The following is a 16,854-nucleotide window of genomic DNA, read 5'->3' on the forward strand; positions in this document are numbered from 1 at the left end:
TCACACAAATAGTGTTGAATTTTAATAAATTTAAATCATGCTCGATTTTTCTCTTTCCATCTGTCTTTGTCATTAATGATAAAAAAGTGTGTTGGTTAGAGAAGGAGTTCTGTAACACACAGAAATCAGTCTGAGAGTGTTTAGTTTTTTAATATAATGATGGACTGAATCTGAAGGAAGAAATGGTTAAAAGAGGAGTGTTTATAATCTCTCCGTCTTTGTGGTCCTCCTCCAAAACCACCTCCTCATACACACAGGGAACCAGGAAGTTCATTTCAAAGTAAACTAAACTCAGAGTTCAGTACAGTCTCTCTCTCTCTCTCTCTCATTCTTCTCGCTATCTGTCAGTGTGTGAGTTCAGGAAAATGGCCGAGGTGAGTATTTCATTAGATCAGCTTTCAGTGGATCAGTTCAGCTGTCCAGTTTGTCTGGATCTACTGAAGGATCTGGTGACGATCCCCTGTGGTCAAAGTTTCTGTAAGGTGTGTATTAATGACTGCTGGGATCAGGAAGATGAGAGCGGAGTGTATCGCTGTCCTCAGTGCAGAGACACTTTCACTCCAAGGCCTGTTCTACGCAGAAACAACATGCTGGCTGAAGTGGTGGAGAAACTGAAGAAGACTGAAGTCCAAGCTGCTTCTCCTGCTCACTGTTATGCTGGACCTGGAGATGTGGAGTGTGATTTCTGCACCGGGAGAAAACACAAAGCCGTCAAGTCCTGTCTGATGTGTCTGGCCTCCTTTTATGAAACTCATCTGAAACCTCATCTTGAAATTCCTGGTTTGGAAAAGCACAATTTGGTCGAAGCCGCTGAAAATCTAGAAGAGAAGATCTGCTCTGAGCATGATAAAGTGCTGGAGATCTACTGTCGTACTGACCAAAGCTTCATCTGTTATCTGTGTACGATGCATAAACACAGAGGACACAATACTGTAGCAGCTAAAGCAGAGAGAACTGAAAAACAGGTGAGAAATGGAAGTCTAATCTATTCAGGCAATTTATATTTCTAATCTAATGGGGCTGAAGGTTTTCACTTCAAGCAGGAGACACACCTCATTTCACTTTTTTTTTTTTTTTTTTAAATCATTTGGTTTCCATCTTTAAACTGACTCATAAGTTGTTGTTTTTTTTCTGCTCAGGCTCTAACTATAACAACTCAGTAATGAATATAATAACTTTGATAATGCTGAGTTCTGATTTTCACCACTGAAAAGAAAAAGAAATCACAGACCCCCTGGTTATGCTTCACAGACCATTCCCTGAACTCCACATTGAGAACCACTGCACTAGCTAGCTTTAGATCACACGTCAGCTACCCAGTGGAGAAGGTGAAGGTGAATACACTCGGAGGAGACCACTAATTCTTCCACATACAGTACATTAGCTCACTGACCCTCATGACTGGTTAGTGTCACTCTGATTGACAGAGGAGAGAGTAAAGCAGTAACTCCGCCCACTCCCACCCAGAGAGCAGGGTAAATTATGTCTGATTGGTGGATCATCGGGATTCTAACTCATGATCTCCTATTAATAGAGCGAGCTGACTTTGTCTTAATATTTAAAAAATACATAAAGAAATTTGTTTTTGTAGTAGGTGTTATTTGTGATGTAATCCACTGGTTCCCAACAACACTCTAGGAATTCTAAAATACATTTGAGTGTTTTCCTTCTCAACCACACCACTATTGATATAAAAAGAGTCTAGTTTTAAGCAGATTGTATTAGATGAGTTAAAGCAGTGAAAACAGATAAATATGCAGGACAGTATTGTATTGTATGACCTCTGGAGCTCTCAACATTTCCATGTTTTAATTCCTGAAGAACTAAATAAATTTGTATTTAGAGATGGTCAACCAGTGAGACGATCTTTACTGAGATGATCGGCTCCATGGAGAATAGGCACTCGGAGGTGACGGAGCTGATCAGAGCTCAGGAGAAGGCTGAACTGAGTCGAGCTGAACGACTCCTGGAGCAACTGGAGCAGGAGATCGCTGATCTTCAGAGGAGAGTCACTGAGCTGGAGCAGCTTTCACACACAGACGATCACATACATTTCCTCCAGGTAACACTCACTGTCTGATCTATATATACACACACATACACGTCTGTCTGTCTACTCACACTTGTATATTTCTGCACCTTTCTCCTTCTTCCTGATGTATTTTCTTTGTCTCTGTAGAGTTTCCAGTCTCTCCGTGTCTCTTCTGGACGTGAGGTCTCATCCAGCATCACTGTCAATCAACATCTCTCATTTGATGAAGTGAGGAAATCTCTCTATTATCTGAAAAAGAGACTCGAGGAATTCTGCCTCGAGGAATTCATCAAAATCCCTGAACATGGTGAGAGAAATTGTCCTGCTGGGAAATCTTTACTTTCTCTGCAGCACAGTAAAGAGAGACATCAAATTTCCCCAAAACACACAGACTTTCAAATTTCAAATGATTACATGAGGGGATTACTCGATGTGCTTCGGATGTTTTCCTCAGGTACCCTGGTTTCCTCCCCCAGTCCAATGACATGCATTGTAGGCTGGTTGACATTTCCAAATTTCCCCATAGTGTGTAAATCTGAGTGCAATTATACCACACAATGGATTGGCACCCTGTCCAGTGTGGAAAATACTGTCAAATGTGTCTCCACGGGTTCTGTCCACCCGGGTCCAGTTCAGAGTTTGAGGTGTGCTCACCACATTAGTCAGCAGAGAGCAGAGCTTGGCATTATCACAGGAAGTAAGATCTGTTTTAGACAAAGGGGCCATAGAATATGTACCCCTTTCTCTGAGTGAGAGAGGTTTTTACAGTCGTTATTTCCTAATCCGCAAAAAAGATGGGGGAGTATGCAGCCAATTTTAGATCTGTGTCATCTGAACCGTACTCTTCGGACATAGAGGTTCAAGATGTTGACGCTCAAACTTATCGTTTCACAGATTTGAGGACTGTTTTGTGATGATAGATCTAAAAGACGTATATTTCCACATAGAAATATTGCCCAGTCACAGGAAGTTCCAGAGGTTCACGTTTGGAGGTAACTTGTACCAATATCGGGTTCTTCCCTTCGGCCTAGCTTTATCCCCTCACACCTTCACAAAGTGCACGGATGCCGCTCTGGTTCCTTTGCGACTCCAGGGCATCCGTGTTCTAAAATAACTGGACGACTGGTTAATTCTAGCCCGTTCCATGGAGTTGGCAATTCAACATCGAGATGTTTTTCTCACACACATGAGAAGCTGGGGGCTCAGGTTGAACCCCAAGAAAAGTATGCTTTCTCCAGTGCAGAGGATGACTTTTCTAGGGGTTATATGGGTTTCACTACGATGAGGGCATATCTATCCCCAACACACATAGGGTCGATCCTATCAACATTGCGCAAGATAAAGCTGGGTCTGGGCATCCCCTCCAGTTTCTACGAGAGACTGTTGGGGCTTATGGAAGCTGCAGCCAACGTCATACCATTGGGCCTATTGCACATGAGACCATTTCAATGGTGGCTGACAAGTTGGGGGTTTCGCCCAACAACAAATAATGTTTCTGAATAAAAGTATTAGACTAAACACATGCTATAATAACTGGTGTGTGTTTTGTTAGTATTATTATTATTTCAAATTAGTTTTTTTAGGTTTCCAGTTCATAATAATATTATTAGACTGGTGTTCACGTGTGTCACAGCTACCAAATTTATAATGTAATCTCAGATTTTTTTAAAAATAAATAAACATAATGTATTGTGTTACTGTGTTTGTAATTCTTTATATTATCTGTCTACTGAATTCATCCTTTACAGCAATACATCAACTGCATGATATTATTAAATGATTACGTTTTTCCTCAAATGTTTTTCCAGTGAAGGTTTTATTTTATTCTGTTTTTTATTATTATTCATGAACCAGGCTTAATAATGTCCTTAACAAGAGACGACTATAGCTACCGGTTTAGCATTATTGTCATATCGCAGAAAACCATTGACTACATTTCCCATCATGCACTGCAGCCTACAAACATGGCCGCCATGGACTGCACTTCCCCCACACACGTTCACCTTCTCCGGAATTCTAATCACACACACCTGTTGTCAGTCTCACACTCACTCACTCCACAGTATATAAGAGACTTTTTGAACGCCCCGACTTTACCTAGTATTGAGTTTTCACACCTTAACAAGCATTTGTACCCGTTTCCTCATTTTGTTTTTTATTCATTGATCTTGCTTCTTGTTCTTGGTTGATGTTTCTTGCTTTGCCTAATTTATGCCTGTTTGCCAATCGCCTGACCCTTTGCCTGTTATTTTGACCGTGCTATTGTCTCGTGATTCGAATTTGTCTGCCTGTCTCTCTCTAAATGAACTTTTATCTGCGTCCGTCCTAACCTTCTTTATGTGGATTACGTGACAGAATACTAGGCCTAACCATGGATGCAGCAGGAAGACAGAGGAGACATCATGCCAAGGTAGTAAGGAACACCCTACCGAGACTAAACTCGATTAAGCTTCCTCAATGGGTAGCCCCGGATCCACCAGAGCCATATGATGGATTTTTTGGCTACCCTGAGTATTTTCTCTTTGACTCCCAATTGCATATTTTGTGCCTACACCTGACCAGAAGCAGTGGCTAGGGTTCATACTGCTCGAGACTGATGACCCAGGGAAAACAGCCCCAAGCTCATGTCTGCTCCTCAAGAAACCTGCTCCTGGTCGGACAGTGCCTGAATTTGAATCTGAGTGGCCGTGAAGACATTTTGCCCAGAGGGCCAGGACCGCCGGGGGGGTGTATTTCCAATGGGGAGGAGGGACTATGCCTAGTATTGAGTTTTCTCACCTTACCAAGCGTTTGTACCCGTTTCCTCATTTTGTTTTATGTTCATTGATCTTGCTGCTTCTTCCTGGTTGATGATTCTTGCCTTGCCTAGTTTATGCCTATTTTCCAATTGCTTGACCCTTGGCCTGTTATTTTGACCATGCTATTGTCTCATGATTCGGATGCGTCTGCCTGTCTCTCTCTAAATAAACTGTCATATGCATTTGCGTCCGTCCTAACCTTCTTTACATGGATTACGTGTCAATTATGCAAACTGCATGTCTATATCATGACACATTCAGCTAAAAAACATTGTCAGTAATACAGTTTCACAAAATGCAGAGTAAATTCTATTAAAGACATTAAATACCCAAACCAAATCTCTCTCTCTCTTTCTTTACTGTCATTACTGATAAAGTGTGTTGGGTAGAGTAGGAGTTCTGTAACACGCAGAAATCAGTCTGAGAGTGTTTAGTCTTTAATTTAATGATGGACTGAATCTGAAGGAAGAAATGGTTAACAGAGGAGTGTTTATAACCTCCCTGTCTTTGTGCTCCTTCTCCAAAACCACCACCTCATAGACCGAGATCCCGGAAGTTCATTTCAAAGGAAACAAAACTGAGGTCAGTGCAGTCTCACTTTCTCTCTGCATTTGAGTGCAGGAAAATGGCTCAGGCCAGTATTTCAGTAGATCAGGAAGAGTTCATCTGTCCAGTGTGTCTGAATCTGCTGAAGGATCCGGTGACGATCCACTGTGGTCACAGTTACTGTAAGGTGTGTATTAATGACTGCTGGAATCAGGAAGAGAAGAGCGGAGAGTGTCGCTGTCCTCAGTGCAGAGACACTTTCACTCCAAGGCCTGTTCTACGCAGAAACAACATGCTGGCTGAAGTGGTGGAGAAACTGAAGAAGACTGAAGTCCAAGCTGCTTCTCCTGCTCACTGTTACGCTGGACCTGGAGATGTGGAGTGTGATTTCTGCACCGGGAGAAAACACAAAGCCGTCAAGTCCTGTCTGATGTGTCTGGCCTCCTTTTGTGAAACTCATCTGAAACCTCACTATGAAGTCCCTGCTTTGAAAAAGCACAAGTTGGTCGAAGCTTCTGGAAATCTACAAGAGAAGATCTGCTCTGAGCATGAGGAAGTGTTGAAGATCTACTGTCGTACTGACCAAAGCTTCATCTGTTATCTGTGTATGACGGATGAACACAAAAGCCACGACACCGTCTCAGTTAAAGCGTACAGAACTGAAAAACAGGTGAGAACTAGAGACAGTTTTTAGGACCGATTAATTCTATTCATGTCTAAAATCAGTTGTTTTAACCTAGTTAAAATTTATTTGTAGTTTTTTTTTTTTAAATTCCATTTGTGTATTCATAAGAATTTTAATATCTTTTAAAAGATTATTGAAATATAATTTTTCATCATTAAGAGAATGTTGAATTTCTTCTTGCTCAGTGATGGTCATAAACTCGTCAGACAGGTAAGTGAACATTTCTGCTGACTGGGTGAGGCAACACACACATTCCACAAAGAGAGATAGATAGATAGAGAGACAGACAGACTCAGGGTAAAGCAACTCACATTTCAAAACATTTCTCCTGCACGTAGTTCACAGTTGCATTTTTCTGCCAGGGATGGTAGAAATCTTACATCCTGCAGCTTTAAATAGGCCGCTCTAATAAAAAGACAAAAGCACTTCATTAACAGGATTATATGGGAGGAATAAAAGGGACGTCTTGGGCATGGAACCATCATCCAGGCTTTTACATTTTAAGCATGTGCACACAGGACACAACTAATAAACACATACACAGTACACACTAACTTTACAGAACAGCTCGAGACACAGCTGTGTAAAACATATTTTAAATTTATTACCGTTAAACCTCATGAGTGTTGCAGCAAAAAGCATTCACCTTACAGTCAGGAGAAGGTGAGTTTAAATCCCATCAGTGCTGTACACCAGCATAACTGGCCTGCGGTCTCCTCTGTCAGTTAGAACAACAGTATCCGTGTGTGTGTGAGCTCATGTGTAGAGGAAGTGGAGTAAATAAAAAACCTAATCAACTAAATGTTCACAGAGAGAGTTAAAGGAGGAGCAGATGAAATCCCAGCAGAGAATCCAGGAGAAGCAGAAGAAGGTGCAGGAGCTGAAACAGACTGTGAACACTATAAAGGTGAGCAGTGAGCAGAGACAGAGCTGCTCCTAGAAACACACGCAACATGGACAACGAGTCGTTTAGAGGCCCAGTAAGAGACGGAATGAGGGTTAAGTTTTAAAAAGGACCTCCGTTTGTTGTGTGTGTCTCCTAACAGCTCAGAGCACAGACAGCAGTGGAGGACAGTGAGAGGATCTTTACAGAGATGATCAGCTCCATGGAGAAAAGGCGCTCGGAGGTGACGGAGCGGATCAGAGCTCAGGAGAAGGCTGAACTGAGTCGACCTAAACGACTCCTGGAGCAACTGGAGCAGGAGATCGCTGATCTTCAGAGGAGAGTCACTGAGCTGCAGCAGCTTTCACACACACACGATCACATCCACTTCCTCCAGAAAATAAAGGTACACTACATCCACATTTCCAGGTGAAATATACAGGTTGTGGTTCATTGGATAAATAATGGTTCTTAGACGTCTAAAACTGTTCCACTTCAAACCTTTTCTAATATGGAAACGACCTGCTGTAAGATTTTACTTAAAAACTTTAAAGTAATTGTAGCTGTAATTTCTTCACCTAATTTTATGCCTAATTGCTGTACGCAGGTTTTAGTCTCCGGCCGTCGCTTGCCCGAAATTATTAGACCAGGTTTTCAGTCTGATCTCCGTCAGGACTCACGCAGCATCACTGTCAATCAACATTTCTCATTTGATGGAGTGAGGGAATCTCTCTCTGCTCTGAAAAAGAGACTCGAGGAATTCTGCCAGGAGGAATTCATCAGAATCCCTGAACACGGTGAGAGAAATTGTCCTGCTGGGAAATCTTTACTTTCTCTGCAGCACGGTAAAGAGAGACATCAAATTTCCCCAAAACACACAGAAATGATTTCCTATGATTACGTGACCTTCCTGTTATTGCTGCCCTCTACTGGAACGATGATTTTATACAGTTCCACTTTTTATTCATGTCTTAATAGTGTAAAAGCTTCTGTTTTATTTTCAGTTGTTCTACTATGAATAAAGCACAGAGGACACACACACATTTATTCACACACTCCTACAAAGAGAGAGAGACAGAGAGAGTTTATAAGTCATATGAATAACATTTATTCAGTCAGAACATTTCTTCTGTAGTCATTAGTTACCAAAGGAGCTCTCTGCTCGTGCTCATGTTATTAATAAAGTTTATTTCTCATTCAGAAGGAAAAAATCTCATTTAAATCCCACAGCTAGAGAATGTGTTTTCTAAAATAAAACGCTGATTAAACATCAGACACAAATCTGATCACTTTAAACTGTTTCCGTCTTTTACGCCACCTGATTTTTCCTTCTCCATTTTGTTTCTGTGTCTCCACAGCTGCAGCAGTTCAGATCATTTTACCCCGAGAACCAAGGAGCAGACAAGATTTTCTGCAGTGTACGTGTAAAACACACACACACACGTGCACACACGCACACACACACACACTCACACACTCACATACACTCATACACACACACGCACATACACTCACACACACACACACCCTCACACATACACACACTCACTCACTCACTCACACACACAAACACACATACATTCATACACACACACACACACACACTCATACACACACTCATACACACACACACACACTCTCACACACTCTCTCTCTCTCACACACACTCACACTCACACACACACACGCATACACACAACACACACACTCTCTCACACACGCACACACACACTCAGACACGCTCACACACACACGCACACACACGCACACACTCTCACACACACACTCACACTCACACTCAGTCACACACTCACACACTCACTGACACACACACACACATCACACACACTCTCACACACACACTCACACTCACACACACTCACACACTCACACACACACACACACATCCTGTGATTAATATCTAACATGTTCACATTTGTCATGTGTTTAGATTTCTGTGATCTGACTCTGGATCCCAACACAGTAAATTATAACCTCATTCTGTCTGAGAGGAACAGAGCGGTGATGTGCAGTGAGAGACAGCAGCAGTACTCTGATCATCCAGAGAGATTTGACTACTACATGCAGGTGTTGAGTAAGGAGAGTGTGTGTGGACGCTGTTACTGGGAGGTGGAGTGGAGCGGTGTTGGTGTGTTCATATCAGTCTCATATAAAGACATCAGCAGGAAAGGACGGGGTAATGAGTGTTGGTTTGGAGGCAACAATCAGTCCTGGAGTCTGCGGTGTTCTTCTTCTTCTCTCTGTTTCTATCACAACAACATTGAGACTGATCTCAGAGTTCCATCATCCTCCAGAATAGGAGTGTATGTGGATCACAGTGCAGGAACTCTGTCCTTCTACAGTGTCTCTGACACGATGAAGCTCCTCCACAGAGTCCACACCACATTCACTCAGCCTCTATACGCTGGATTCTGGCTCCACTGTGATTTTATCTCTAAATCAGGAACAACTGTGAGGTTGTGTGTTCCAACAAAATAATGATTTGAGGTGTTTTATGGTCAGTAATTTGTCAGTAAATAAAACTCCATGCACATTTCCTCATTGATCCTCATCTGTGAAATAAATGTTCATATTAAATCAGTAAAAACACTAAAGATTAAAACGCTGCATTTCGACTCGGCCTAGGATCATCAGTTACACATATAAAGGAAATGAAAGTGTAAGATCTGAATGTATTCCCAATGACGTATAAAAGTTCTACTGATTTCTGAAATTAGTGAAGTGAAATGCCTAAACTCTCTATAAATCAAATCTCTTTATCAAATTGGAGAGAATTTTTAAAGGAAATTCAATGAAATATTTTGAGCGACAGGAGCAGTGCAGTAGGTATGTAGCTAGGGAATCAAAATGGCCACCTAGTTACACGTTGCATTATGGTACCTGTATAGGTTGCAGTGATGTCTGTGAAAGTGATGATAATGATGATGATGATGAAGATTTATATTAAAATATCTGTATCCAGTTATTTGCCTAATCTAAACTATGTGCAATCAGGACTGTTTTGGGTCTGACACAGTGGGAGAGCTGATGGTGGCGGGGATGTTAGTTTAAATTAGTTAGTAATATTGTCATTTTTTTGCAAATAATAAAGACATTTGTAGACACTGACGTCATGTACATGAGTCCCTGACAGTAAAAATTCTGAGAACTTGATTATCTGCTGTAATTAACAAACATGGAGACCAAAATAAAGCTTTCCAGGATTTCTCAGAGTCATCCTCATATTTTGCATCATTTGTTTAATTTGGTTCTCTTTGTCTACTTTTTAAAATGATAATGTTTTCGGTCATATTCTGCTTCAATGCTGTGTTAAAATTCATGTTGGTCTACTCATTAATCTTACATATGAATCATCATGACTGTACTTATACTGTATATATTCATTTGGATGGATTCTTGGATAACAAAATAAAAAATATATTTAAATATGTGTTAAATCCATGTGTAATGTCTATTTTTGTGTCATTTATGTTTGTTTTGGTATGACTATTACACTAAGTGTTGCCTTAATGAGTACCTTGTAATCAAAATTCAATAAAAACGTTAAATGCAAAGCTAATTTATCCCAGAACAAACAGAAAACCTACTGCAGCATACAGTAGCTGCACACACAATCCAATTGCTTTGTCGGTTACGCGCTCTGCTATATCGGACACGCGCTTTGGTTCCGCGCATGCGCAGTCCCGTCTGAATTTTGAAACAGAATGGCGGTGTTGCTAGAAACAACATTAGGAGACATCGTAGTGGATTTATACACCGAGGAAAGACCCAAAGGTACGATTTAACCGGAAATATCAGGTGTCCGGTATCCGTATGCGTGTTTAATATGTATATAAATGAGGTAGTTATTGGTTTAATTAATGCCAACGGAGATAAACAGAACCGCTAGTCAGCTAGCATAGCATAGCTATGTTTATCGGTTTCTAGTTCGCCGCTTGTTTTAGAGTAATAGGTTAATGAGAATAAGAAATTTAACACGTTTTGTAGTTAAACTTTTGTGTGTTTACACGCGTCAGCTTTAAGAGACGAGACCAGGAGCACGGCTTTTCCTCTCTACATCAATATCGCAGCTCTTTTAAGGGGAAAGTAGCTTTACAGGGTCGCCGGTTGACGTCACGACACATGGCACAAAACTGATTTTATTTAAAACCTGAACATTCTGGCTTTGTGAAACCTACTTCAGTCAAATGAAATGAAATTGTTTTAATTAATGGCATAATTTTTTCCCCCGTGTCAAGTAGAGAGAAAAAAAAGATAGAATCAGTGTGGAATGTTGAGGGAAAATTTGCATATTCATCGAATTGCCAGGATCATTTGCATATCAAAAGGAGATGAAGAAAGCGCTTCTTAAAGATCAGAATAAATATCAAGTAATAAATGTCAAGGGCATGGGCGACATCATCATTTATATATTGTGTACTGACTGTTACGGTTTACGCGAGTATAATTTAAGCCAAAAGGAAATAATAAAAAAAATATTATTCAGATATTAATTTTGAAGCAGAAGAAGTGAAAATGCCTTTTTGTTTGTTTGTTTTCCTTCGGCAGCCTGCTTGAACTTCTTGAAGCTGTGTAAAATCAAGTACTACAACTACTGCCTCATTCACAATGTCCAGGTAAGATCTTCCTACGCAGAACTCAGCCATCAGGCAACATTTATCTGAAATGAATGAATTTCTAATCATTTAACGTTTAAAATAACTGTAACGTTATAACAACGTAATAAATGGGTTTCAGAAAGGGACGTGTGAAGGAGCGGCGTCTTTCTACAGTGTTAGTAGTTTAGTTTAGTTTGTCGTTAGTCACGTTTCATTTCCTGATGTCATCACATTTCTGCAGTGTGTTTTTTTTTATTAAATTTTTTAAAAAAATCTTATTCTTGAGCAAATTATATCACCAGGAAACCTGATCTTTATTGTGATGTAACTTATATCATCACAAAGTGTTTATCAGGGCTGGGTGGCGATGATGATGATATAAATATTAATTACTTTTCTGAGATATTGCACATAAAATTAGTTTTTTAAAACCAAATACAATCTCTGATTGAAAGCTGATTTGATGACGAAATTTAAGTTGGCTTCAAAAATCACTTTTCATAGACATTTATCTATTTTGTTTGTTTGTTTTTAATTGTTTGTTTAATTTTAACACAACACTGCGGTTTGGCTGAGAATCTGTTTACGAACCTGTGTATCGTGATGCGTATAAGTATCGCGATATGATATTTTGGCTCATATCGTCCATCCGCTGATATAAAACGTTCATATGACAATAGCTGTGTTGCCGTGACGACGTATGGAATTAATTTCACTGTAAACATAGAAGAACTGTAACAGTGGTGCTGTCTGGTTTTATTTCCTCTTTCAGAGAGATTTTATCGTCCAGACTGGAGACCCTACAGGCTCTGGCCGAGGAGGAGAGTCCGTGTTCTGGTCAGTAATAAACACCTCATGATGATGATGAATTAATCTGTTTGCCTTTTGATCTGGCGCTATACATTTGCAATGTTTTCTAATTTAAAAAAATAAATGGTATAATTTGAAGAATAAACACCATGTCATTTATAGGGAAATAATCAACGTCGGACTCACCCCGAGGTTGATCTATTTTCCCGTATCGGCACACCCTGGAGCGGTTTTATAACTGATTAAATAAGTACACTTCTCATTTTTTTAACGCATTTATAGTTACGATTAATGCTCTGGAACCTCCACGAAGCGATAGTTTCTGTTGTCACTCGCATTTATAGCGGCTACGGCGACCTTCAGCTCTATCCTGAAGGTTTATATCCTGAAGGTTTTCCTGTGGCAGAAAACCGTGCTGACACTGGAGACTCCTTCCATAAATGTTCAATAAAAACGTCTCCGAATGACGATGTGACGTTTTCTAAAATCGCTGTTAAATAACAGCGAATAAACGGCTCATCGGTCTTGGAAAATGCCTGCGCAGGTTGTTACTATAGGAACGATAACTTATATGAATATCAGCATTGATATAAACCTGTTGTGTGTGTTGTGTCAGTAAGCTGTACAGGGATCAGGCGCGCTTCTTCGATGCTGAGAAGGTTCCACGGATCAAGCACAAGAAGAAGGGCACCGTCTCCATGGTGAACAATGGCAATGAGCAGCACGGTTCTCAGGTTATATATATATATATATATATATATATATAATTATATAATATTTATATACACATTAGTTTATTTTATGAAGTTAACACATGCATGTCTTGTGATATTGATTGATTTTCTTCTTTGATAAACATAATTGCTTTAGTTTTTGTGTTTTATATGTTAATACGCTCGTCATCGTTAACGACTTAATTTTAAAATAAATAAATGAACATAATGTATTGTGTTACTGTGTTTGTAATTCTTTATATTATCTGTCTACTGACTGCATCCTTTACAGCAATACGTCAACTGCATGATATTATTAAATGATTACGTTTTTCCTCAAATGTTTTTCCAGTGAAGGTTTTATTTTATTCTGTTTTTTATTATTATTCACGAACCAGGTTTAATAATGTCCTTAACAAGAGACGACTATAGCTACCGGTTTAGCATTACACAGACAGCATGTCTATATCATGACACGTTCCGCTCAAAAACATTGTTTGTGTCAGTAATACAGTTTCACAAAATGCAGAGTAAATTCTATTATAGACATTAAATACCCAAACCAAATCTCTCTCTGTCTGTCTTTACTGTCATTACTGATAAAATAAAGTGTGTTGGGTAGAGTAGGAGTTCTGTAACACGCAGAAATCAGTCTGAGAGTGTTTAGTCTTTAATATAATGATGGACTGAATCTGAAGGAAGAAATGGTTAACAGAGGAGTGTTTATAATCTCTCCGTCTTTGTGCTCCTCCTCCAAAACCACCTCCTCATACACACAGAGAACCAGGAAGTTCATTTCAAAGGCTGTTATTAGAGTTGTTTACGATTGCTATGACAATTTTTTCAATACTTTGAACAATTTTCCTAAACTCTTACCACAGTTAGCACAACATTCGTCTGTGTAGGCTGTACAATTAACACATTTCTTGTTGCTTTGGCACAAAACGCGTACAGTTAACACACATTTAAAATGCTTGAACTTCTTTTACGCACAAGCTCAACCAAGACCGAAACAGTGGATTTGTACTGCCAAATGTACAAATGCTTTCACACTGTATGTCAGAACAGATAACATCATGTTCTAAACCTAACTTATAGGATAAAGTCAAAGTGAACAGCTGTTCATATTGTGAATTGAAACATGTATATATCCCCTGTATTTTATTCCATTGCTACTGAGAAACAGCTGATTGAAGTTGGGCAAATAGATCAATCACGGCTGATTCCCAGCTAGGAAACACACTCAGGTGTTGAGCTTCTTTCAATCGCATGGCCATATGGTATACAGTAAAAGAGGACCTCTTTGGGCTGATCTTGTGTGGAAAAGGAACAATATAGAGCAACAAAAAGTAAGAAAAATGCCTGCACGAGGGAGAGGAAGACGAGTACCGGGACAAGGCAGAGGAAGACGAGTACCAGGACAAGGGAGATGAGTGGGACAAGGGCAAGGGTGAGGAATACTTGGACGAGGACAAGGTAGAGAGAGAGGAGTTAGAATGCGTGGTGGCTCACAGAGAAGGGCCAGAGCTAGGGTACCTGATGAAATAAGAGCTGCTATCATAGACCATGTCATAATCCATGGGCTATCATACACAGAGGCTCGTGAACGAGTACAACCAAATCTCAGCCATGGGACACAGTGGGATCCATTGTCTGGATTTTTCAAGAAACCAACAGGTATGATATTGTATAAGGGCTCCTCCTACTGCAAAGTGTAAATACAGTCATTTTACCATGTATTACTGTACAATGACCATATGCCTGTATGGCAGATTAGAAGATGGCTTTTTTCTCTTTTTATTATTATTCTGTGGCTTTTTCTCTTTGTATATTTTGTATTTTCCTCATTCTGTCTGAGAAGAACAGAGTGGTGAAGTAGAGTGGGAGAAAGCAGCAGTACTCTGATCATCCAGAGAGATTTGATTCCTTGTGGCAGGTGTTGAGTAAGGAGAGTGTATGTGGACGCTGTTACTGGGAGGTGGAGTGGAGCGGTTATGGTGTGTTCATATCAGTATCATATTCCACACCACTCAGAGTCCACACCACATTCACTCAGCCTCTATACGCTGGGTTCTTGCTGCACTCTCATGGATCAACTGTAAGGTTATTTGATCCAAAAAAAATCTAAAAATGAAATTACTCTATAATCGCTAACCATTAACTTTTCATAAATTTTAATGATTTTTAAACTGTGTGAATTTTAAATGAAATCACATTCTAATAAACATTTACATTTTCTTTCATGATTGCTTGTAAATTGAATTGATGAAGCATAACGTCCAACATGATGCTACCACCACCATGCTTCACTGTAGGGATGTTGTTCTCAGGGTGATGTGTAGTGTTGGCTTACAACCAAATGTTGGCCAAAACGTTCAGTTTTGGTCCATTAGACCTAGTAAACTTTTTCAACATGTTTGCTGGAGCTTTTTCTGGTTGATCCTGGATGGAGAGATTCGAAATCATTACAGTATTTAGTTTTATAGAGACAAGGCAAACAGTTCTACACATAGCATGTTCACTGGGAACATTCTGTACACAAGACTTTAATCTTTATGATTACAGAAGCAGTTTTAGGAGGGAAAGCTACAGTATTCAGGTGATGTATTCAGGTGTCACAGCTCGGTCCGATCAGAACTCAAATTCCCAAGATGCAATACTCACTTCTCAGGCACGCACGCGCTCACCATCCCCGGAGTTCTGATCAGACACACCTGGCACCAATCACACACACACACACACTAGTACTTAGGGAAGACATCCACCCAGAATCTACGCGAAGTATACGCTCAGTCGCTTAGTTTGCTGCGTTACCAAGCTTATCTAGTTCGTTGTTTCTAATAACCCTCGACCCTCGCTTCCTGTCTCGACTACGCTTTCTGGATATCCCCATTTGTATTGTTCGCCCGATCTCTTGACCCTTGCTGACTCTACGACTACGCTTCCGGAACTTCCCGATCCTACTCTGTTCACCCGCCTCCCGCTCCTGCTTCCATACCATCTCAAGGTTGGTGACAGAATACTTCACCTATTAACGGAGGCAGCGGGAAATCGTTGGCCGAACGCCATCGAGGGACATGGCCGGATGCTTAGCGAACATGATCAACGTCTCGCCTACCTAACTGAGCAGGTAGCTCGGTTAAATCAAGCTGCGCAGCCTGCTACGGTGCCGACCCCACGCTTCCCTCCCACTCCAGCGCCGGAGAAGTATGATGGAGATCCCGCACGCTGCCGGGGATTTTTACTCCAGTGCTCCCTGTTTTTTTCCACGTACCCAGACATGACGGAGGGTCAGAAGATCATCCACTTCATGGAACTTTTAACCGGGAAAGCTCTCCTCTGGGCTACCGTGGAATGGGAACAGGAAGGGAACCGTATCAGCACGTTTGAGCAGCTGACATCACGCTTCCGCACGGTATTCGATCACTCTCCAGACGGCCGGGAGACTGGGGAGGACTTATTGTCCATGGCACAGGGTTCACGGAGTGTGGCGGATTACGCCCTCGAATTTCGCACTGTCGCCGCCCGGAGCGGATGGAATCAACCCGCTCTAAAAGCCATGTTTCGCCGGGGATTAAATGCTGATATCTTAACGGAGCTAGCGTGCCGCGATGACCTGTTGACCCTCGACTCACTCATCAACGTAGCTATCCGCCTGGATCGTCTACTACGTAGCCGCCGCCCCGGACGCGGTGAGGCGGAAGCACTGACACCTGAGCACTCTAGTGAACCCATGCAGCTGGGACAGACTCGAGTGAGCACGCAAGA

At 40.9% G+C, this 16,854-nt stretch overlaps 2 protein-coding genes across 3 annotated transcripts; both read left to right on the forward strand.

Moving 5' to 3' along the window:
- The first annotated feature begins 354 nt into the window (after nucleotides 1-354).
- LOC128618889 (tripartite motif-containing protein 16-like) lies at nucleotides 355-10,402 on the forward strand. Of its 2 annotated transcripts, none has more exons than XM_053642545.1 (6): nucleotides 355-965; nucleotides 6,873-6,968; nucleotides 7,108-7,350; nucleotides 7,552-7,741; nucleotides 8,303-8,362; nucleotides 8,896-10,402. In XM_053642545.1, exons 1-6 carry the CDS (start codon nucleotides 366-368, stop codon nucleotides 9,441-9,443), a joined length of 1,737 nt encoding a protein of 578 aa, XP_053498520.1. In that variant the 5' UTR covers nucleotides 355-365; the 3' UTR covers nucleotides 9,444-10,402. The 2 variants fall into 2 exon arrangements, with proteins under 2 accessions (XP_053498520.1, XP_053498528.1); XM_053642553.1 differs by lacking the exon at nucleotides 355-965 and adding an exon at nucleotides 5,384-6,046.
- A 248-nt stretch (nucleotides 10,403-10,650) lies between these two features.
- LOC128619159 (peptidyl-prolyl cis-trans isomerase-like 4) lies at nucleotides 10,651-13,641 on the forward strand. The gene is made up of 4 exons (XM_053643124.1): nucleotides 10,651-10,739; nucleotides 11,514-11,581; nucleotides 12,336-12,400; nucleotides 12,990-13,641. Exons 1-4 carry the CDS (start codon nucleotides 10,670-10,672, stop codon nucleotides 13,138-13,140), a joined length of 354 nt encoding a protein of 117 aa, XP_053499099.1. The 5' UTR covers nucleotides 10,651-10,669; the 3' UTR covers nucleotides 13,141-13,641.
- The last annotated feature ends 3,213 nt before the right edge of the window (nucleotides 13,642-16,854 follow it).

Source organism: Ictalurus furcatus, chromosome 2, assembly GCF_023375685.1.
Source record: "Ictalurus furcatus strain D&B chromosome 2, Billie_1.0, whole genome shotgun sequence".
In the NCBI taxonomy this organism is placed as follows: Eukaryota; Metazoa; Chordata; class Actinopteri; order Siluriformes; family Ictaluridae; genus Ictalurus; species Ictalurus furcatus.

What these genes read in the sequence shown, in the direction of transcription:
- LOC128618889 (XM_053642545.1), top strand. Translation starts at nt 366, where the DNA reads ATGGCCGAGGTGAGTATTTCATTAGATCAGCTTTCAGTGGATCAGTTC. An exon ending in CAGAGAGAACTGAAAAACAG is followed by an intron (nt 966 to 6,872) that starts GTGAGAAATGGA and finishes AAATGTTCACAG; the next exon opens with AGAGAGTTAAAGGAGGAGCA. An exon ending in AGACTGTGAACACTATAAAG is followed by an intron (nt 6,969 to 7,107) that starts GTGAGCAGTGAG and finishes GTCTCCTAACAG; the next exon opens with CTCAGAGCACAGACAGCAGT.
- LOC128619159 (XM_053643124.1), top strand. Translation starts at nt 10,670, where the DNA reads ATGGCGGTGTTGCTAGAAACAACATTAGGAGACATCGTAGTGGATTTA. An exon ending in CACCGAGGAAAGACCCAAAG is followed by an intron (nt 10,740 to 11,513) that starts GTACGATTTAAC and finishes TTCCTTCGGCAG; the next exon opens with CCTGCTTGAACTTCTTGAAG. An exon ending in GCCTCATTCACAATGTCCAG is followed by an intron (nt 11,582 to 12,335) that starts GTAAGATCTTCC and finishes TTCCTCTTTCAG; the next exon opens with AGAGATTTTATCGTCCAGAC.